The 22,311-nt window shown below is 50.8% G+C and overlaps 1 protein-coding gene across 4 annotated transcripts in view; it reads left to right on the forward strand.

The window, feature by feature from the left end:
* Positions 1-9,760: 9,760 nt before the first annotated feature.
* Positions 9,761-22,311, forward strand: part of RFX1 (regulatory factor X1) — a 30,344-nt gene continuing 17,793 nt past the window's right edge. For 2 of the 4 annotated variants that reach the window (XM_072721440.1, XM_025983487.2), the window contains exons 1-2: positions 9,761-9,998; positions 17,246-17,599. In XM_072721440.1, the coding sequence (XP_072577541.1) occupies positions 17,293-17,599 (307 nt within the window). In that variant the 5' untranslated portion in view covers positions 9,761-9,998; positions 17,246-17,292. The remainder of the gene's footprint in view (positions 9,999-17,245; positions 17,600-22,311) is intronic. The other 2 variants (XM_072721439.1, XM_025983488.2) reach the window with 1 other exon arrangement.

Here is a 22,311-nt window from a genome sequence, read left to right on the forward strand (position 1 = left end):
TGGCACTAAACTGCTGAGCCACCCAGGCTACCCTATTTTATTTTTTTTTAAGAGGGTTTTTGTTTTGTTTTGTTTTGTTTTGTTTTGTAGAGAGACAGAGTATGTGCATGGTGAAGGGCTGCAGATGGAGAGGGAGAGAGGGAATCTCAAGCAGACTCCTTGGTGAGCATGGAGCCTGACTTGGGGCTCATCCAGGGACTCCAGGATCATGACCTGTGCTGAAGGCAGATGCTTGCCCACTGCCACTAAGGCACCCCAATAGCATTCTTTAAAAAAAAATACTGGGATAAGGGCGCCTGGGTGGATCAATCAGTTAAGCATCTGACTCTTGGTTTAGGCTCAAGTCATGATCTCCAGGGGGTGAGGCAGAGCCCCAGGTCGGGCTCTGCACTCAGCAAAGCATCTGCTGTCCCTCTCCCTCTGCTTCTCCCCCTGCTTGCTCTCTCCACCCCCATCAAATAAATAAAATCTAAGTAAAACAAAATAAAATATTATTTTATTAGATTTAAATTTTTAATTAAAAATTTTAATATTTAAAAATAAAAATATTTTAATAAAATAAAATAAAATATTGGAATAAAGTTCCTATACATAAAGTTCACCATTTCAGTGTTTTACGTACACGTGTGTTCATAGCAGCACTATTCACAACAGCCAAAGAACAGAAATGACCCAAATTCCCATCAGCAGATGAATGGATAACCAAAATGTGGTAGATCCCTACAATGGAATAGGATTCAGTCATGAAAAGGAATGAAGTTCTGATATATGTTACAATGTGAGTGAACTTTGAAAACATTACACAGAGTGAAAGAAGCCAGAGCCAGAATGTCACATATTACATGATTTTGTTGACCTAAAATATCCCAAAAAGGCAGGTCCATAGAGGATTAAAAAAAAAAAAAAAACAAAACAGACTAGAAGTTGCCAGGGGCTGGGAGGAGGACAGAATGGGTAGTAATCAGCACAGGATATCCCTTTGGGGTAATGAAAATGTTTTGGACAGGGGCACCTGGATGACTCAGTGGTTCACTATCTGCCTTTGGCTCCGGTTGTGATCCCAGGGTCCTGGGGTCGGGTCCCACATCCGGCTCCCTGCAAGGAGCCTGCTTCCCCCTCTGTCTATGTCTCTGCCTCTCTCTCTGTGTCTCTAATGAATAAATAAATAAAATCTTAAAAAAAAAAAAAGGAAAATGTCTCGGACAGAGGCAGTGGTAGCACAATATTGTGAATATACTATATGCCACTGACTTGTTCACTTTAACACAGTTAATTTTCTGTTATGTCACTTTCACCTCAATTTAAATAAACAACAAGAGGGGCTATGGGGATGGGCTGAGTTGGGCTGGAATCCCATCTCTGCCTCTTCCCTTCTGTGTGACCATAGGCGAGTCACTTAACCTCTCTGTACCTTGGGTTGTCTCCTCTGTAAAATAGGGAAGATTCGATGAGTGCACCTTAAAACATTCTGTGGCAGTCAGTGAGTGCTTTTTAAATGTTATGTCTACCTGACACATTCCCTTTGGGTTCGAACTTTATTCCTTTGTCCTTTTCTTTGTGACAAACCCCTGACCTCGGTTGCCCCCTGTGGTATCTTGGGCCAAGGCAATGCTCCAGAAGGTGGGAATCATTTCTGACTGTACTGCTTTGAAAGGGCTGATGAATAATATGCTCCCCCACACATATCTCCTCTTCTCCCGGCGACTCTCCAGGGATGCACCCTTCTGCCCTTTCCTCCAGATCCCCAGTGCCTAACTCACCGGCTGGGAAAGATCATGCCAGAAAGTAACGGCTGCCTGTCTGATTTTGACTGATTTATGCCTCACACAGAATCAGAGTTTTGAGCCCAAAACAGCTGCATTCAAATTCCAGTACTCACGTGACCTTGAGCAAGGCTTGGCACTTCTCTGAGTTCATTGGGAAGATGGGGTTAATAAGCATATTTCCTTCATGGGGCTGTTTGGGGACTTTGGTGAAATTCGCAGTTGTTGGTGCATGCAGTTGTCTGTGCATGCATAGCACAGAGTGAGGGCAGTGGGTCGCATGTGACCTGCACAAAGATACCTCCACATCCCAACCCTCGGGAACTTTTTTTTTTTTTTTTAAGATTTTATTTATTTATTCATGAGAGATACAGAGAGAGGCAGAGACACAGGCAGAGGGAGAAGCAGGCTCCCTGCAGAGCCCGAAGTGGGACTGGATCCCGGGTCTCCAGGATCACGCCCTGGGCTGAAGGCGGCGCTAAACCGCTGAGCCACCCGGGCTGCCCCTCTCGGGAACTTTGAACATGATATTATTTGGGGAAAGGGTCTTTGCATATGTAATTAAGGAGCTAGAGATGAGATCATCTTGGATTATCTGGTTGGACCCTAAATCCAATGACAGGAGCTGAAGACATTCCCCATTTCCTCCCCAGCTTCCACTCAGCCCCTGCTGCCTACCACCCTCCCTTTTTGTCTCTATGGATTTGCCTCTTCTATGTACCTTTTTTTAAAAAATATTTTTATTTATTTATTCATGAGAGACAGAGAGAGAGAGAGAGAGAGAGAGAGAGGCAGAGACACAGGCAGAGGGAGAAGCAGGCTCCATGCAGGGAGCCTGATATGGGACTCGATCCTGGGACTCCAGGATCAGGCCCTGGGCCAAAGGCAGATGCTAAACCGCTGAGCCACCAGGGAGTCCCTTCTATGTACCTTGTGTAAGCAGTTGGTATTTGTCCTTTTGTGTCTGGCTTTTTGCACTTAGCACAATGTTTTCAAGTTCATGTTGTAGCATGCGTCAGAATTTCTCAGAATTTCGATTCAAGGTAGCATGCTTTACACATTCTGCTGCACCTTGCTTCCCCCCTTCCCCGCCCTGTCACTTAACAATAAATGCTAGAGATCTCCCCTTATTAAAATCTTCTTTAGGGGACACCTGGGTGGCTCAGTTGGGCATCTGCCTTTGACTCAGGGCGTGATCCCAGGGTCCTGGGATCGAATCCCACATCAGGCTCCCTGCAGGGAGCCTGCTTCTCCCTCTGCCTGTGTCTCTGCCTCTCTGTGTGTGTCTCATGAATAAATAAATGAAATCTTTAAAAAACAAAATTAAATCCTGGGCACCTGGGAGGTTCAGTTGGTTAAGCATCTGACTCTTGATTTCAACTTAAGTCATGATCTCAGGGTCGTGAGATGGGGCCCGGTATTGGGCTCTATGGTGGGTGTGGAGCCTGCTTAAGATTCTCTCTCTTCTTCTCCCTCTGCTCCTCTCCCCCAAAAAAGATAAATGAAACTCTCTTCATACACCCTGTTATTTTTCTACGGTTGCATGGTATTCTGCTGTTCACTCCCAGAGACAGACATTTTTTCATACATTTGTTTTTAAGCTAAGATTGCAGTGAAAAGCCTTGTAGAAACGCCATTTCACATACATCACATGTATCAGTAGAAAAATTCCCCAGTGCTCGCTTCGGCAGCACATATACTAAGAAAAATTCCCCAAAGTGAGATTTCTGGATTGAAGAATATGTGCATTTGTGACTTTTTAAAAAAAAGGTTTGTTTAAGAGAGAGAGAGCAGGGGGAGGGGCAGAGGGAGAGGGAGAGAGAGAACCTTAAGCAGACTCCCTTCTGAGCTTGGAGCCCAAGATGTGGCTCAGCCTCAAGACGCTGAGATCATGACTTGAGCCAAAATCAAGAGTCCAACACTTAACCGACTGAGCCATCCAGGTGCCCTTGTGCATCCGTGCTTTTTATAGATATCTCCAAATTTTCCCTTTGGAGGCTGGATAAATTCACATTCCCTGCAGCAACTAATGAGAGTTCTGTTTCTCTATGGCCTCACCAACGGAGTATATCAACCTTTGGATTTTTGCCAATATAACAGGTGAAAAATGGAATCTCAGAGAAGAGAAGATTTGTATTTCCCTTCCATAAGTGCAGTGCAGCATATTCCATGCATTCCAGAGCTATTATAGTTTTCTCTTTGCTCTCTGGCCACCTTCATTGCCCATTATTTTTTGGGTTGTTGATGTTTTTCTTCTTGATTTCTAGGAGTTCTTTATATATGGAGATTTACTATTGTAAAATGAGTTGTAAATATTTTTTCCCAATTTGCCATTTCTCCAAACTTTTAAATTAACACTAACATTTATTAAGGATTTGATGAGTGTCTGGTTTTGTGCTAGGTGCTTTAAACACACTATCTCATTAAACCTTATTGACATCATTTTTCATCTCTAAATACTATAGGATGCCTTTAGAGAAATAAGGACATTTACACAATGACAAATATGCAATCGTTCTTCAGTATCATCTTACACCAAACACATATTCAAATTTTCCTGAGTCTCTGAAATGTCTTTTCAGAGTTGATTTAGAGCAGCCCAGGCCAACAGAACTTTCTACAATGGTGGAAGTGTTCTATATCTTTGCTTTCCAACATGGTAGCCACTGGCTATATGTGGCTATTGAGTACTTGAAATGTGTTCAGGAGAAAAGAAGAACTAAATAGTTCATTGTATTTTATTTTATTTTATTTTATTTTAGTTGCTTTTACTTTTAATAGCCACATTGAAAATTACAGGTCAATATCCCTGATGAACATGGGTGCAAAAATCCTCAGCAAAATATTAGTGAACTGGATTCAACAATACATTTAAAGGGGGGCACCTGGGTGGCTCAGTTGTTGAGCATCTGCCTTTGGCTCAGGTCGTGATCCTGGGGTCCTGGAATTGAGTCCTACATCGGGCTCCCCATGGGAAGCATTTTTCTCCCTCTGCCTATGTCTCTGCTTCTCTCTGTGTGTCTCTCATGAATAAATAAATGAAATCTTAAGAAAAAAAAAAATCCCCCAGGGATGCCTGAGTGGCTCAGTGGTTGAGTGCCTGCCTTTGGCTTAGGGCGTGATCCCGGATTCCCAGGTTCGAGTCCCACATCAGCCTCCTTGCATGGAGCCTGCTTCTCCCTCTGCCTGTGTCTCTGCCTCTCTCTCTCTCTCTCTCTCTGTATCTCTCATGAACAAATTAAAATCTTAAAAAAAACCCAACAACCCTAGCCTGCTAATCATTCATAACGCTTCATATATAATAAGCAGAAACGCACCAGCTTCTATGATGATTTGCCAGTGTAACAGGAAGATACCTTGTTTGCATCTCAATGCACCAAGTGTCAGACTCTCACTACCTGGCACATTAGTAGATAGTTTTAAATTTCTTTTTTTCTACCTTTTAGCAAAATTCCATGGAGATCTCTTTCCTTTGCTGTTTGGGTCAGGAGCAAGGTTGCTATATTTTAAAATGCTATGATGTGTCTGGATTTCACCCCATTAGCACTCCGTTTCTTAAGAGCTACTTTGTTTTCACTGTTGGCTTAGTATTTATAACATGCAGCCTTCTGATTTCATCTTTCTAGAATGATGGACACCTACATTGCCTCCAGCTTCCCACTTCAATGAGCATCCTTACCTGATGTGAAACTTTCAATGAATATAAAAATGTGGAACAGAATTTACCAAGTCACAGTTCTCTCAGTTATTGGGTCTCTTAACAGAGACCCAATAACTGGCTTAAGTAAGACAGAATGTCTGTCTCTTGCAGGCTGCTGGCTGGGAACCTCATGTCCTTCTGTCAGTTGCTGTACCATCCTCTAGGATAGTATCTCCAAGGACATTTGGCTCTCTCTAGAGACATCTTTGGTTGTCATACCTGGGGAGGGATGGTGCTACTGGCATCTATATGTTCAATATGCTCTAATGCACAGGGCAGCCCCCTGCTACAAAGAACAATTTGGTCTTAGAAAAGTCCCCACTCTTTTTTTTTTTTCCAGGACTGACTTGAAGAGACAGGGACAGTCGTCCTGTAGCACACGCCACCCCATTTGTCTGTTGCTTCCTGATGTTGTCTTTTTTTTTTTTTTTTAAGATTTTACTTATTTTAGGGGAGGCAGGGAGGGGCAGATGGAGAGGGAGGAAGAATCTCAAGCAGATTCCCTCCTGAGCACAGAGTCAGACATGTGACTTGATCCCAGGACCCTGAGACCACAACTTGAGCCAAAACCAAGAGTCAGACACCCAATCGACTGTGCCATCCAGGTGCCCCTGATGTTGTCGTTTAATTTCTCTCTCTTCTCTTTCTACTTTCTGCCAACTGGATGTTAGGTGGAGAGACTTAATGAGTCAGGTTTAACATTTTGGCAAGATGTGTCATAGGGGAAGCTGTGAACTAATGAGGCCACAGGTCCCTTTACTGTGACACTGAGCTTCACTGCAGCTAAGTCTGACGATAGTCTGGCCTCCACGATGAGGTCCACTCCCCAATACCCAGTGAGCCATCCAACACCCTGTGAATATTTTGTTCCCCATCATCCTTTCATTTGATGCTTTATAATGCCTATTGGTGATCACTGCCCAAACCAATTATTTCCTTGGCTTTTGCAAAATGGTGATTTTTCTCATTCTCCCATTCCTCCTAAATTTTTCAGCTGGCATTCTTCTTGGGCTGTTTAGTGACCACTACAGCTAATACTGGGGAGGCAAGATGATCCTTAATTCCTTACTTTTAATTACCAATGTTTCAGAAAGGAATTGGTCAAGAGCTGCTTCCAATGGTATAATGTATGTATATGTTTTTAACTTTCAAATTGGAGCATAACATATATAAAGTGCACAGATTTTTTTTTAAGATTTTATTTTCATTTATTTACTTGAGAGTGTGAACAGGGGAAGGAGCAGAGAGTGAGGGGCAGGCAGATTCCACGCTGAATGCAGAGTCTGACACAGAACCCGATCTCATGACCCTGAGATCATGACCTGAGTTGAAATCAAGAGTCGGATGCTCAACTGATTGAGCCACCCAGGTGCTCCCACAGATTTTTAAAAATGATATTTATTTATTTATTTATAGAGAGCAAGCAGGGGGAAGGGCAGAGGGGGAGAGGGGGAGAGAGAGAGAGAGAGAGAGAGAGAGAATCCCAAGTAGACATTGAGCGCAGTCTGACACGGAACTGGATCCCACAACCCTGAGATCATGACCTGAGCCAAAATCAAGAGTTGGATGCTTAACGGATGGAACCACCCAGGTGCCCCAAGTGCACAGATTTTGAATGGAGAGCTAAGGGAATCTTTATTTCTATATAGCCATGCAACCACTATTTAAAAAAAAAAAAAAGGAACAGGGGCACCTGGGTGGCTTAGTGGTTGAGCATCTGCCTTTGGCTCAGAGCGTGATCCCGGGGCCCTGGGATTGGGTCCCACGTCGGGCTTCCTGCATAGAGCCTGCTTCTCCCTCTGCCTGTGTCTCTGCCTCTCTCTGTGTCTCTCATGAATATATAAACAAACCCTAAAAAAAAAAAGAAAAAAAGAACAATTCTAGCCCATACTACCTTCCCTGCCACAAAGTCTTATAATGATTATTTGTGATTGAAGAAGTGATTTCCAGGCTTGGCTGTGCCCATCTTGGGGCTGAGAGAGGTCAGGAAGGTGGGGAAATGGGTGAGAGGTGCAAATAAGGCTTCTAGTCCCCTTCCCATTGCCCACAGGGTTAGCCCTGAGAGCTCTGCCTGTCTCTCAGAAGCAGCTACAGGGTCTGAGTGACTTGCTCTGCCAGCTGGGATTTATCTTGGGCAACTTATGCCTGGAAGTCTCATTAATTCTTGGGGGGACTTTTCAGGGCTGGGGCTCAGCTGGCATTTCTAGGCAGATCAGGACTGATGCTACTTCTCCTCTTCCATGGAGGGTCATATCCAGGGGCATCAAAGCACAATGGGAAGTCCCAAAAAAGGAGACAGGCTGTCTGGGCTCTGCTGCCTCCAGTTGTGTGATCCCGAGGGAGTTACTTCCACCTGAGATTGTTTGCTTACCTGTCTAGTCGGGGGAATATTCCACTTTGCTGGGTTGTTGGGAGGATTTCTGAGGAATCATCTGGCTACCTATACTTCTCTGGCTCACCTCCTGCCACTTCCCTCTTTGCTCATTCTGCCCCAGCCAGATGTTTGTTCCTTCCCCACCTGGCCTTTGCCTCTGCAGTTCCCTCCACCTGGGTTTTATGGGGCCTGCTTCTTCTCACCACTCAGGCTCTGTTTGCATGACCCCTCCTCAGGTGACAGAGGCTACAGCACCCTCTCTTTCCTCCCCCACACCCTCTTATATTGCTCTCACAGCCCTTAAAAGCTTATCTCATGCATTACCTTCACTAATAATTGCATCTCCCCTAGAAGAATGCAAAGTCTGAGGATTTGTCTGCTTTATTTTTACATCCTGGGCCTTGCACACAAGAAGTGTGAAATTGGTTGAACTAGGAAACAGCAGCTCAGAGCTAGAGCCATTTTGTCTCACTGTCACACAGCAGAAGTGGAATTAGAACCATGGGCTCTGAGCCTTTGCGTTTATTGTCCTCACTGTGTCTAGTGGAGACTGGGGTGCAATATTTAAGGGACGGGGTGCCAAAACATTCACTTATTAAGATAACTAATATATTTTGAAAAGTCAAAATTAATGCAAAAACTTCCATGATCAAAATGTTTTCAAAAAAGTAAAAGTTCCGATCCTGTGCTTGCCTGACTCACCTCCCCTTAATCCCAAGTCCTGGCGGGTCCTATCTTTAACATTTTGGCATTTTGCTTATCACGGATTTATCGTTTTCCCATTAATTTTGACACTTAAAAAATATTGGAAAAAATATTAGAATGTCATTTATCCTGATGATCGAGTTTTTGCGCCCGAGGTGCGCTCCACCCTAATCCTGACCCGCTTCTATCTCTTGTCCCCTGGGGAAACTGAGGCAAGCAGGACGGTGAGGGGGGAATGCTCTGTGGCGGGGCTGGGGGGAGTGGGAGGGGGACGGTGTGGAGCCCAGCGGAGCAGCCCGAGCTCCCCCGGGAGGGGCTGGGCGCCGACCTTTGCTTATCGCCCGCGGTAGAAGCCTCTAATTAAGTCCTCCGCCTGCGGGAGACCTTTCCCAGGGCCGTCCGCGCCGCCTGCGGGAGCGAGATAGCCGCGGCCGTCCCGGCAGCAGTGACCTTTCCCTGCCCAACAGGGCGGGGAGGCGGGAGCTGGCGCGGAGGCCGCGTCTACGCAGAGGTGGCGGGGATGGGGGTTGGTGGCGGGGGAAGTTTGCTCCGGGTAGGGGAGCCAGGAATCGAACTCCACCTCGGCTCCCCTAGACCATCCCACCGTCGGAGGGCAGTGGGGGTAGGGGGAAAAGAGCGCCCAGTGACGTCATCGAACCCCCTAGCCCGGCCCCCGCCGCCGACGTCACAGACGAGCAGTGCACGTCACCGCATTCCTCCCGTGACGTAAGCGCGCGAGGGCAGGAACTGACCCACTGGGGAAGGGAGAAGTCTGAAGGGAGAGAGCTTTCCTTCCTCGCCTTTTATAGTTGGTAAGGCGTTTGAAGTACGCAGAGCGGACTACCGTTCCCAGCTGGCCTTGCTCCTCGCATGCGCACGGTCCCCAGCCGGAGAGCGCGGCAAACCTTTGGAATAGATTGACGTCCCAGTAGCTGAACCAAAAGGCAGGTTTTACAGCCGCAAACCAATCCCGACCTCACAGACCCCACCCCTTTATTCTTAGGCGGCCGCTTCCTCGCGGGAGTGACGGGTTCTTCTGCCTTTGAGGGCTCAGTTTCCTTTGATGGACATGCAGAGCGATGAATCAGAGCGCCGAGAAGTCGAGGAGGTGTTGAAAAGCGTGACTTCGGACCAATAGCTTCGCAGCAGGACCTAGCGCCGTCCAATCACTTCTCCCGGCGCCGCCAATCACCCGGGACTCCGCCCCGCCCGTGACGTGTGTAGGGTGGGTAGCAACAGTTGCCCCGGTGAGGGAAACGGAGGCGCCATAGCCACGGTAGTCGTGGCGACCAAGCAACCCGGCAACGCGAGTCAACAACAACAACCGCCCGGCCGACCCCCACCCCCACCCCCCCCTGCCTGGCCCGGGGACCCCGGCACGTTCCGTCCCCCTCCCAACATCGCCTCCGAGACCTCTGGAAAGCCCTTCTGCGGACACAAGTAGGAAGAAGCCGAGGTAACCGGGGCGGCCCCGGGGTGGCTGGCCGGGCCAGGGAGGGCGACGGGGCCCGGGAGGCGGGTGTCGCTGTAATCATAGTCCGGGGGGAAGGGGCGGGCGGTCAAAATGGCGGCGGCGACTGTCGGGGCCGTGGGGGAGGGGGCCGGGGCCCGGCTGGGGCGACACCACCCGCCCCTGGGGTCCGGGGCCCAGCCCCCGCGAGGGGCGGGCGCTAGCAGGCCGGCGGCGAGTGGAGGTCGGCCGGACGGGGCGGGGGGCTTTTATATGTTGGGAGGTGCGGAGAGGCGGGCCTGGGGAGGCTGGGCCAATGGGAGCGAGGGAGGGGCGAGGCGGGGCCGAGGTGAGTGGGCGGGGCCAGGTCGTAAGGTGTGGGCGGGGCCGGCGGGTGCGAGGGAGAACCGGGTGCGGCGGCTGCCGCCGGGGCCTTACCGCATCCCAGAGATGGGAGGCCACCTGTGCCGCGTCGCTTTAGAAACCGCCCTGCCCCCCCCGCCCCCGCCCAGGTCATTCCTAGTACACAGTATCTGCCACATCTGAGGCCTCAGTTTTACATCCTGTAAAGTGGGGAGAATCCTTGCCATCGTCCCTTTTCTGCATTTCAGGGACTCCTTTGATTCCTTTCAGGACTTTCTCTAGGGTTCATCTTTGAACTTTTACCCCATGTCCTGTTTTTGAATGTGGTTTGATGGAACTGTTAGCTAATCTTGATTTCAGCACTGCTGTCTGCTCCTAAATCTGTCTTCTTCTCCCTGAGAGAAGGCAAAGAGAAGCAAAGTTTCATGGCGAAGCTGTGGATTGGGAATATGGCTTTAGCCGGGAGGATTTGGTTTGCAGAAATCGGAGCCGACGGCAGGGAGGAGTGATCTTGGGTGACTGAGACAGAAGAACAGAAACTTGATTGCTTCTCTGGCAGCTGCTCTTAGACCTAGTGTTATCCCTGGGCAGAGACTTGTTTTTGGAGTGGGGATGATTTCTAACCATTCTGCCCATAAAGGTCTCCCTTTCTGGGCATGGGAAGCAAATGGCGCCCGAGGAAGTTTCTTAGATTTCTTAAGCTGCTTCTCTTGGCCGGACACATGTTTTTGTGTCAATCAAGTTGGTGTCAACTGGGTCACATGTCACTGAGGAGGTACCAGTCTCCAGAGCCACGTGGGCAGGAGCGCTACATGAAGATCAGAGGGAAAGGGAAGTGTTCCATGTTTGTTACAGGAGAATGTGAGCGACCGCTTTGCTGGGCAACAGGATCTGCCAGCTTGCTGGAGAACTTATTTTTTTCAAACAGCCAGCTGGGCCAAGTCCACTTTGCTTATTCTCTGTCTTGCTTTGGAGCTTGGCATCAGCAGAGCAGAGTGGTGGTGTGCAAACTGCAGCCGTTTTCCTTTAAAATCAATAAACTTCAAGAAGGATCATTTCAGGCTCTGCTAAAGCTTTCCCTCAAGAATTTGCGGGGTGGGGCGGGCCTCACTTCTCCAGGGACTTTTTTCTAGACTGAGTCCTCTTTGAGAGGTGGCAGGACCCCTTTGAAAGTTAGGAAGGGTGGGGATTAGTTTTCAGTACAAACCTGGAAATACCAAGCCTGCCTGAAAGGTCACCACCACCTGTTGGAAAGGCAGACTTTGAGCAGAAGGTGATGTTACCAATCAACTAGCTTTTTTTTTTTTTTTTAAGATTTATTTATTTATTCACCAGAGATACAGAGGCAGAGACACAGGCAGAGGGAGAAGAAGGCTTCCTGCAGGGAGCCCCATGTGGGACTTGATCCTGGGACTCCGGGGACATGACCTGAGCCCAAAGGAGACGCTCAACCCCTGGGCTGCCCAGGTGTCCCTCAACTAGCTTTGTTAACTGCTTGTCCCCACCCTCACCCGCCTCTTGCCCCATAACTTTTATATTTGAAGGGTCCAAGCCCAGAAGGATCTTTTGACAAGGGTAGAGGGCACTGGTTTGTTTTGCTTTTGTTTTTTGTTTTTTTGGGTTTTTTTTTTTTTTTTTTGGTTTGCTTTTGGAAACAATCACCTGCTTTCTAGCTGTGTGCCCTTGGATAAGTTATTTTACTTTTCTGGACCTCAATTTCCTTTTATCTAAGCTAGGGACAGTGATCACTGGTAATAATTTTAAGCTCATATTACTGTGTTATGGATTACATAAAGGAATGCATGTTGAGTATCAGATACATAGTAATTGCTCAAACTCTGTTAGCTACCACTGTCATTCTCATGATTGGCCCTTCCTGCTCAGCTCTCTGAATTACACCACTTGCATTTATTTTTATCATTTTGAATTGGGTGAGAGCCTAGTGGCTTTAAAGGTTGACTCACTTGCTGGGCTGTGTGGGCTGATGACAGAGATGAGAGAGAGATCCCAGGAAGCTGGATACCAGGACTCCAGTTTCTAGTGAGAAAGTGTCATTTGCCTTGCTCCTGAAGAGCCTTTCTGCCGCTTTAGGAGAGTAGCCAAAAAGCTAAATTCTCCTGGGCCTGCGCCCAGACTCAGCCCTAAGGCTTCCAGGAGGCAGCTGGGTGAGCCAGGGATGTGGGTGTCGTGGGAATGGTGTCTCTAGAGCTGAAGTCTTTGCCTTTCCCTCCCCATACACAGCTCAGCGTCTCAGGGGTGGGCCAGGCAGGCTCCCCCAGGGTTGCAGCCTGCAGATAGCAGCTGCACAATGCATAATGCTCTTCTTGGGCTGGGAAGCCCATTCTGTAATGCCCAGGGGGCATTACCTATTGCTGCTGCTGCATACGCCTGTTGCTGGCAGAGGCAGGAGGCAGGAGGCTGGAATGTGTTCACAAGGGTTTGTCAATTGGTAGATTCAAACCGGCCTTTGACACTCACTAGCAGTATGCTCCTGGCGTGTAGATACTTTTTTGACAGTAAAACTTGAGTCCCCCACCATGTGCCCGTCAGTGTTATAAAGAGCTGGAGATGCAGTGATGGGCAGGGCAGGCCAGGTCTCCGACCTGGGGGAGCTTGCATTTCTGGCCATGGAGAGAAAGGAAACTGTGAATAAGAGAGCAGACAAAGAAATACAGGGCCAGGAAGAAAATAAAACAGGAGTCTGTGCTTCAGGGGATCCCTGGGTGGCTCAGCGGTTTGGCGCCTGCCTTTGGCCCAGGGCGCGATCCTGGAGTGTCCTGGGATCGAGTCCCACGTCGGGCTCTCGGCATGGAGCCTGCTTCTCCCTCTGCCTGTGTCTCTGCCTCTCTCTCTCTCTATGTCTATCATAAATAAATAAATCTTAAAAAAAAAAAAAAAAGGAGTCTGTGCTTCAGAGTGCTTGGGGGTGGGAGAGGGGAGCACACCTGAGACCCAAGGTGGTGACATAGAAGTTGAGACCTGAATGATAAGAAGCAGCCAGCAGTGTAGAATGGGGGCAGAGGTGAGGTGAGTGTGTCAGTCAGGTGGAAGACTCTGGTGCAAAGGTCCTGAGGCAGGAGGCCTGGAGCATTCTAGGAGCAAGAGCTAGTTTGACTAGAACATTCAAAGTGAGATAGGAAGGACCTCAAGGCCCCATGATGCTTGGGAAGGGCTCTGGATTTTATTTTGTCTCTGTCATAAGAGCCGTCGAGCCTTCTGAAAAGAGGAGTGACAAGATAGGATTTGTGTTTTCAAAGAATCCTAAAGACTATAAAGGCAAGCATGGAGCTAGGAGCTAATAAAGAGGGTGTTGGAGGGGTCCAAGCAAGAGATGAAGACAGCTCAGTGTAGGAGGGTGTTGATGAAGGTGGAGAGAAGTATCCAGCCTTAGGATCTATTTTGAAGAAATCATTGAGCAATCTTAGACTCACTTGAATGTAGAGGATGAAGGAAACCCACATCTTTAGATCTAATTTCCCTGTTCTTCTACAAATTCCTTATTGAAGCCATTCTACAGGTGAGGAAAGGGAGTTTTCTTTCTGTTTCTTTAGGAGGGCTTGTTCCAAGATGTAAACCATTTGATTATAGAATCTCCATCCAAGACAGAGGTCAGCAGACAGGGGTTGCCACCTGGTTTTGTGTGGCCTGTGAACTAAGCATGATTTTTGCACTTTTAAATGATTGGGGAAAAGAATTACAAGAATATTTTGTGGTCTGAGTAAAATTTCAGGACATGTGATACCATATGAAATTCAAATCTAGGTGTCTATAAATAAAGTTTTATTAGCACATAACCACGCTCATTTGTTTACATGTTATCTATGGCTGCTTTCACACCGCAGTGGTGAGCTGAGTAGTTGCAACAGAGGCTGTCTGCCCACAAAGGCAAAAATATTGGCTGTGGCCCTTTATAAAAGTTTGCCAGCCCCTGATCTAAAGCAATTGATTCAAACATTCTCCCAAAACAGCTATTGGCTTTGGAGATAGGTGCAGCCATTGGCACTTTTCTTGGCAGTTTCATTGCCAAGGAACAGATTTGCTGAGCGATTCCCTTGTCTTGTGTGCCCTGCTCTGTAAAGGAAAGGATCTCATGCTGTTTAAATATTTGTGACTTATTTCTCTCTAGAGAGCACCCTGCAGAACTCTGCTTGACTTAGCCATCCACAAATGGAAAGAAAACGACTTCCTGGCCGAGTAATTGTGGGACACTCGGTGTCCGGTATTGCCCTTCCTGGGGACTGATTGACAGGGACAGTGCTGGGAAGGCCTCCAATAGAGAAGTGGGTTTAACTGTTTTACTAATCTCCCCTTCTCCTTTTCATGCTTGGCCTTTCAGCCTTTACTGTCGCCTCCTTCCCCTGCCCCTGAGTGGAAGGGATGGGGCCGGCAGGCTTCCTCCTCAGGGAGGAGAAAGCACCTGCAAGGGTGGCGCTTTTAACGTCCATTCCTTGTGGTAGGCACCACAGCAAGCTCTGCTAGGCCCCAGCAAGGCCCAGGCCAGGGTTTTTCAGAGAATTCCCCCAGGGCCATTGAACTCAGAATCATCCCAAGGGGGGGTTAGCTCAAAGAGCAGACTCTGGGGCACCCCCCCCTTTTTTTTAAAGATTTTGTTTATTTATTCACGAGACACACAATGAGAGAGAGGCAGAGACACAGGCAGAGGGAGAAGCAGGCTCCATGTGGAGAGTCCGACGTGGGACTCCATCCCGGGACTCCAGGATCACACCCTGAGTCAAAGGCAGACGCTCAACCACGAGCTACCCAGGCATCCCTGGGGCACCTCCTTCTAAGAGCCTGAGGAATGTGTGTGTCTCCTTCCCCTTTCTTCTGTCTCCACCTGGCAGGGTTATTTGTCCAGTGACAATGATAATAGTGACTTCCGTGTCTCAGCGCTTACTGGCTTGTCTCATTGGAGCCTTATGACGGCCCTATGAATTGGTGTCCTCACCATCCCCAGGCACAGATGGGGACACTTGAGTCCCAGGGGAAGGTCAGTAACGTGGTTGCGAATGAAGAGACAGGTCAAGGTTCATGTCGGGGTGGGTCTAACACCAGGCAGATGGACACAGATCAGTTGCTGTGACTCAAGCTCCTGCACTGGGCCAGAGTTTGGATGCAATGGTGTGAGGAGCCCCCAGATGGCAGCCCCTCTGAGGCTGGCAGGAAGGAGTTTGGGAGCGCAGGGGCTGGGGGACAGATGCCTTTTTCTAATGTGTGGCAGGTGTTTAATCTCTGTGGGTGGGGCTCAGGTCTCTCCCTCTGAAAAACGGGGAAGATGTTATCTTCCCTATTTGTGAGAAATAAACGAGCCCTGTCCCTGGCTTCCTGAGCAGGGCCGGGGGCTAAGAGCCTACATCCAGAGGTCAGAGAGACCTGGGTTCAAATTGTCTTCTTACCAGTTGTGGGGCACCCTTCACAGGGTTTTACTCATCTGTGAAATGGCCATGATGGCTCCTCTGCCATGGGGCTGCGGTGCAGAGGTGATCACAACAGAGGCTCCTGGGGCTTCTGGTTAACCAGCAGCAGTTGTTTCTCCCCCCTCCTTCCCCTTGCAAATCCTACTTAGTCACCAGTGGCTGGAGGGCCGCCTGTTGGCGTGAGATGGCCCACAGGTGCTCCAGGGTTAGCGCAGAATAGCTTCTGGTTCAGTGGCCAGTGGGCCCTGGAGTGTCACAGGTAACCACAGGCAGAGCTGTCAAAGTCAAATACTTCCCTGGGTCGGGCAGGGGTCACAAAGGTAGGGGGGTTGGAGCTTTTCCTCTTAACCACTCAAGTGTTTGCTCTGCTGTCCTCAGATACTCAGCAGCTGGGGATGGCCCCCATTAGTGTGGGCAGCGGGGAAACCATTTGCTCATCTTCTGATGAGGCTGAACTTGTTGAGAGAGGGTAGCCCTGAGCCGGAAGGGACAGGGCTGAGCAAGACAGACGGGGTGCCTAGCCCACTACCTGGGAGAGGGAACATGACTGCTTAGCATCCTGAAAAACTGCCTCCGCCTGGTTGGGCCAGCCCCATTCTGAGGTCAGCAGTGCCTGCTGAGCCTGCCCTGTGGCCAGGGCCTGCTCTCAGCCCAGTCCCCCTGGACTCAGAAGGGTACTCTTCCTGTGATGAGCTCACATGTGGTGTCGTCACCCATTAAGGTTCATTCAAGGGCCTGAAAGCCCCTGTAACCACAATATGCTTTCCGAATAAGGGCTTTTTGGACTCAAACACCTTCCCCTTGTCTGGCACCCCACTGGGAATGATACTCAGCCAAGAATCCGAGCCCAAATAGCAGGCATATAGGGAACTGGGACAGGCTGGCTGGGAGATGGCTTTCCCCTCCGACTTTGCCTTCCAGCAGTTAGCCAACTATTCAAGTGCTCAGAATGCCCAGGGTTCAGCCTCAGCCTGCTGTGTGCCTGGGGCAAGTTTCTCAACCTCTCCGAGCCTCAGCTCCTTATCTGCCAGAGCAAACCCAAACCCAGACATGATTATTGTAAAGTTTAAGATGAAATAATGTAGAGAGCATGGTGCTCCGTCTGCAGGAGCCCTCAGAAATGGGCCATTTGTCTCTGGGCGAGGGCCCAAGACCCCACCCTCGCCCACCCCCCTTTGTCACAGGGGTCCTCCAGGCACCAGGGACTGGGAAGGAAGGAGGCAGGAGTCCTGGACAGGGATGAGTGGAAGAGGCGTAGACTAGCCTCAGTCCATAACCAGTCCCCGTGCGGTGATGGGTTGGTTGTATCTGGCCACCAGCCTCAGGATTTAATTAAGTTAGTGATGAACCTAAACGTGTCTCTAGGGAGCCAGGAACTGTCCCTGGTTTCCTCTGCCTGTAGATTAATTCTTGTTTTTCCTTTTGTTTTTTTTTTTTTTTTTCCTGTTTTCCCCCCCTCTGCTTCTTCCCAAGAAAGAAAAAAAAAAGCCTTATTTATTATCATTTTCCCCACTGTTGGCATGGCAACACCAGCGTACGTTACTGAGCTACAGGCAGCCCCGCAACCATCCCAGCCACCACAGGCCCAGCCCCAGCCACCGCCGCCGCCACCAGCGGCACCCCAGCCCCCCCAGCCGCCTGCCACCGCTGCTACCCCCCAGCCCCAATATGTCACTGAGTTGCAGAGCCCCCAGCCCCAGGCACAGCCACCAGGCAGCCAGAAACAATATGTGACGGAGCTTCCGGCCACCCCCACGCCCTCACAGCCGGCTGGCGCACCCACCCCGTCCCCGGCGTCCCAGCAGTACATCGTGGTCACCGTGTCTGGTAAGTGGACATGCGCTCAGAGCCAGGGTGCTCTGTAATGACTTGGAGAGGAGTTTGGGGAATGGGCATCCTGGATGTGGGGAGCACAGTGATGCCCTCCCCAGCATGATGGCTTTCAGACTTGCTGGGGCTCCTGGGCAGGACTTGGCGGGTGTTTCTGGGGCAGAAGTAGTCAGGCCAAGCAGTGAGGCTTCTGTCCACCTATAAACGCCTTTCCATCAGGGCAGCTCTTAGGGCTGTTTCTTTCTTTATCCCCAAGTAAACTGCCACTTGAGGAAAGGACTAGGTGGTGGGCTAAAAGTTTGCAAACATCTGTTGGAGATGGAGGGTGAGCACCAGGCCACTGCACTCTGGGCCTAGCCTGGTTTCTCGCAGCCCCTCGGCCATCCTGCTTCTTCTGTAAAGGCTGGTAATGGCTTCATGAGCTCAGGGGATACATGCGAGGCTTTCACGGAGGCACTGTAGGGAGGTCAGCTGGGAGGCCTCCTGGAGGTGCCACATTTTTGGTTTTGGCAGGTCCCGGGGGCCAAGGAAGGCCATTGATTAGGCAATTTCATGATCATGTGGCCAAGGACCCCTGTTTCTCGCTGTGGTCTCTCTCCCCTTATGGCCGTGGAGAAAATGACCAGGAAGCCCAGGTCGTGGCACCCGTGATTCCTGCCCAGACGATCTTTCCCCCCGCCCCACTTCCCTCCATGATGGAGATGGGCCAAGCAGCAGGAACTGGGAGCAGAGGGTCAGGACAGGCAGTCATTCCCTTGAGAATGTGAAGCTCAGGCCAGGACTGGGCATCGTTAGTGGTTTCCAGTGTGTTCAGTGAAGGGGGGAGAATGTGGTGACCCCCCCACCCCAGTTTTTCCAGAGTGGTAAAGGAAGGGACGGGAATCAAAAAGCCATCTTAGGAGGCTGTGGAAGGGGCAGGTCAAAACTAGGCTTAGGAATATAGGACAATAAAGAGTGGCATGTGGCAACTGACATGGCCCCAGGGGACCAGAACAGGTGTAGCTGGGGCCCTGTGCAGCATCCTTTAGGCTCCTGGCAGTGTGGAGGTCCCCAGAGAGGGCTGGGGGTGGGGGCCTGCAGGGGCTCAGGGTAGTGACTCTTTAGCCCAGGGACTGGTCTGGAGGGGTGGCACGTGAGAGCCATGCTGAGAGTACCAGCCATGGACGTGGCCAGGGTTCCCAGGCCCCGCATCCCAGCGGGTTTCCAGCACTGCCCAGCTATTCTGCTAGGTTTTCTCACCAGCATGCCCCCACCCTGCAAGAAGCCCACCCCTACCTCCATCGTCTTGTCTCACTCTGCCATCCTGACCCCTGACCCCACTGCCTTCCTCACTGCGGACAGGCACCACCACATACCAAGAAGGATCCCATTTCCCCTGAGCCAGCCTCATCCCCCAGTCATCAGCAGCCACTGGCTCTCTGAGTCCCAGGGCCTCATCGCATCCCTCTCTTGCAGACCTTTCCCACCAGCATGCAGAGATGAAATAGCTCCATTTAATTTTTTTTATTATTATTTTTAATAGCTCCATTTTAATCAGAAATCCCAGTTCCTGTATCCAGTTGCTGCCCATGTCTTCACTTCCTTTTAAATCAGAATTTCTTGAGTGATCCACCCTCCCTTCTCTCATGCTCTCTCTTCTGCTTCTCTCTGCCCTCCCCTGCCCAGCCACCCCAGTTGGAGTCCCCCGACTTGTCCTCCTGCTGGGTCACTTCAGGTATTTGTTTTCCTGGGTCCTTGGGAGGCGCCTGACAACCTGGTCTCCTTCCTCCCAGAACTGCCCCCTGCCCTGGTCTCCATCCCATTCTTGCCTCCTTCTCCTCCCCTTCAGAGGAGGAGAAGTGCTGACCTTCGTCCAGCACCTCAGCTCTCACTGCCACCTTGGTGCTAACAGTGTGCCCATCTTGTGGTCCGTGCCCTGGGCTGTGGCCCCGAAGCCCAGCCACCTGTGATCATCCACTCAGGACTGAGTGGGCTCCTGAAGCCAGCATGGCCAAATAGAACCCTGGATTTTTCCCCTCATCTAATCTATCCTCTTTTGAGACTTCTTCATTCTAATAAATACCACCCCTGGTCCTGGCTCAGCATGGACTCCTACCCTACCTATCCTTGAGCCAGATGTCTTGTCTCTACCTCCTAAATGCTACTAGAACCACCCCAGCCCCCACCACCTCTCCCACCACCACGGCCCCCATCCTGGCCCAGCCTCTGCCCTCACCTGTCACAGTCCACCCGCACAGAGACCAGGAGGGAGCCCATCACAACCCACCCCAGATGATTCTGAGGCAGGGGGCCCTGATGACACTCTCTGGGACACCCTGACCTTGGCTTTCTCATCTGACAGGTGGCCCCCTGTGGCCCCTCCCACAAGGGAAGGGCTTTAAAAGCTCCACACTTCCTGTATCCCCTGCTGACAATTTTCTAGCCTCTCAGCTCTGGTCTGGGAGGCCTGCCAACTCCCCTCCCAGCCCCCACTCCCAGCCTTCCCTCTCCCCTCCCACACCTGCTCCAGCCCTACTGGCCTTCCCACGGCTCCAAAACCCACAAGGCTCAGTCTGGCTTCTAGGGCTTTGCACTTGCAGTGCCCTCTGCCTGGAGCACTCCCATCCCAAACCTCCTGGTGACTCGTCCCTTGTGTTCTAGTGTCAGTGCAGATCTACCTCCCTGACACCCATACCTCCCCACCTCCACTGCTCAATCCCTGTGTCCTCACTTTGCTTGATTTTTCTTAACGTTCATTACCACCTGAAGTGATGATGATGATGATGTCCAACCCTTCATCCCTGAGGGCAGGGCTCTGTCCACTGAGTCTTGGTGGCATGAGACCCAGGTGAAGGCTGGGCTGACCCGTCACAGCCCTCATGGTCTGTTAGCCCTGGGCAACTGAGAGCAGGTGGAAAGCCTCGCCTGTCACTGCTGGAGGACTTTGGTCAGCTTCCAGGGCATCTGATTGGCCATGGACTTCTTGGGTGTTGGCTTTGGCTGATCTGTGGTGGGGAGGTCCAGGGTCCTCTGGAAACGGCACATGGCTCCAGGCCCCAGAGCACCCCAACTCCTGGCACATTCCTCTCTCTGCCCAGCCTCCCCAGTTCTTCCTGGTCCATGGACTCCAGGGAGTCCCCAGGGCTTAGAGGTTGAGGCCTTTGTTCCCGCCTCCCCCTAATTCCCCCATCACCATGGGGTTACTCTGCTTATGTGCTGCAGTGAGTGGGCTGCTGGTATGACTTTCGGGATTCCTTCTTTGGTCTGAGGTAACCTTCATGGTCTTTCACAGGGGTCCTGGGGACTTTCTTTTCCCTACTGTTCCTTGTTCTGGTGGCAGTGAGCTTGTCCCCCGGAGGGTTACTGAATGGGCTTCCTCGAATTTTTCTGAGGAAGAGGAGGTTGGCTGTACCTCGTTACTCCACTTGCTGTTCTGTTGACCCTTCTCCCAGCCCCTGTAGTGAGTTCCCAGCACTCCTCCATGACTCTCTCATGGGTTAGCATCCCTTTTCATCTAAAGGTGGCCTTAGAGCCGCTTGAGCTCATCTCAGGCCTGGCGGGGGTAAGGGAGGTAACTGACACCAGTAAAAGGCAAGATGCCTGGGACTCCTCTGGAGCCAGAGCAATCTGAGCCGATCAGGGACCCAGGGAGACTCAGGAAGGAAACAGGGAGGGGCCCTGGGCCCAAACCTGGAGCCCAGGCTGAAAGCCAGCTGGGAACAACCCCACAGGCAGCTCATCCAGCCCGGTCCTTAGAGGCTCTGCCCTAAGTGTCTATGGAGGTGATGGGAAAGAAGCTCAGTTTCCAGGCTTAGTAACAGCCTTGTAGACCCATAAGCCCCTGTCTTCACAGGCTACCAGACTCTTGCCCAAACTCGAGGTAGAAAGAGGAGGGCACTGTGGGCCCTGGCAGCCACCCCCAGGAAGGTGAAACCAAGCCCGCCCACAGCAGATAGGGCTGGGCTGAAGGAGCGGCAGCAGCCAGCCTTTCTTCCCTGCGTCTCCCACACTTGGAGTCCCAGGGAGTCCAGGAAGACTTGTGTCTGAGAGGAAGATGGGAGGCTGTTTGTCAGCATCCCCAGCACAGATGGGGAAACCAAGATCAAGGGACCCAGGACCCACCAGCCCCCTCAGGAGCCCCCAACTGAAGTCCTCTCCTAGAGCAAAGGATCTGGAGGGAGGGAGCCAGATGGCCCTGCCGGGTGTCCACAGGGAGTAAGGCCCCAGCTCATCCTAATGGAGCCTCTCGGGCTTCCTCAGTCTTCCCCTTCATAGCTTGTGGTATTGGAGACATGAGTAGGTCTCGATGGGGAAGTGCAGGGCCCAGGGAGGAAGAGACGCTCATCAGATCGAGGGACAGGAAATCAGCTGCCACTTCCTGACTACAGACTTGAGACTGCAGGGCCCTCCCTGGTCTCAGGCACATGCCCAGAATGGAGGAGGCAGACAGACAGATGGAAAGGCTCTCAGACTTAACACCCCGCCCTCCCAGACACACTCAGCGAGGGCCACATGCAGGCAAACAGGAACCCACACACGGGAAGCCCCTCATCCGGACAGTAGACTCTGGAATCTCACCTGTTTATCCTCGTGATACAGGCCCGGCATGCCTGGTGGATGTGGGGGTCCCTGCCATCCCAGACTGTTTCCTGGGGCTTCCCCCACCCAGGCAGGGGCCTGATCTCAGCAGGTCCCCAGGCCTCCCAGCTGCTTAGGGTCCCACCGACTGA

The sequence above is a fragment of the Vulpes vulpes genome, chromosome 9 (genome assembly GCF_048418805.1).
Source record: "Vulpes vulpes isolate BD-2025 chromosome 9, VulVul3, whole genome shotgun sequence".
NCBI lineage: Eukaryota > Metazoa > Chordata > Mammalia > Carnivora > Canidae > Vulpes > Vulpes vulpes.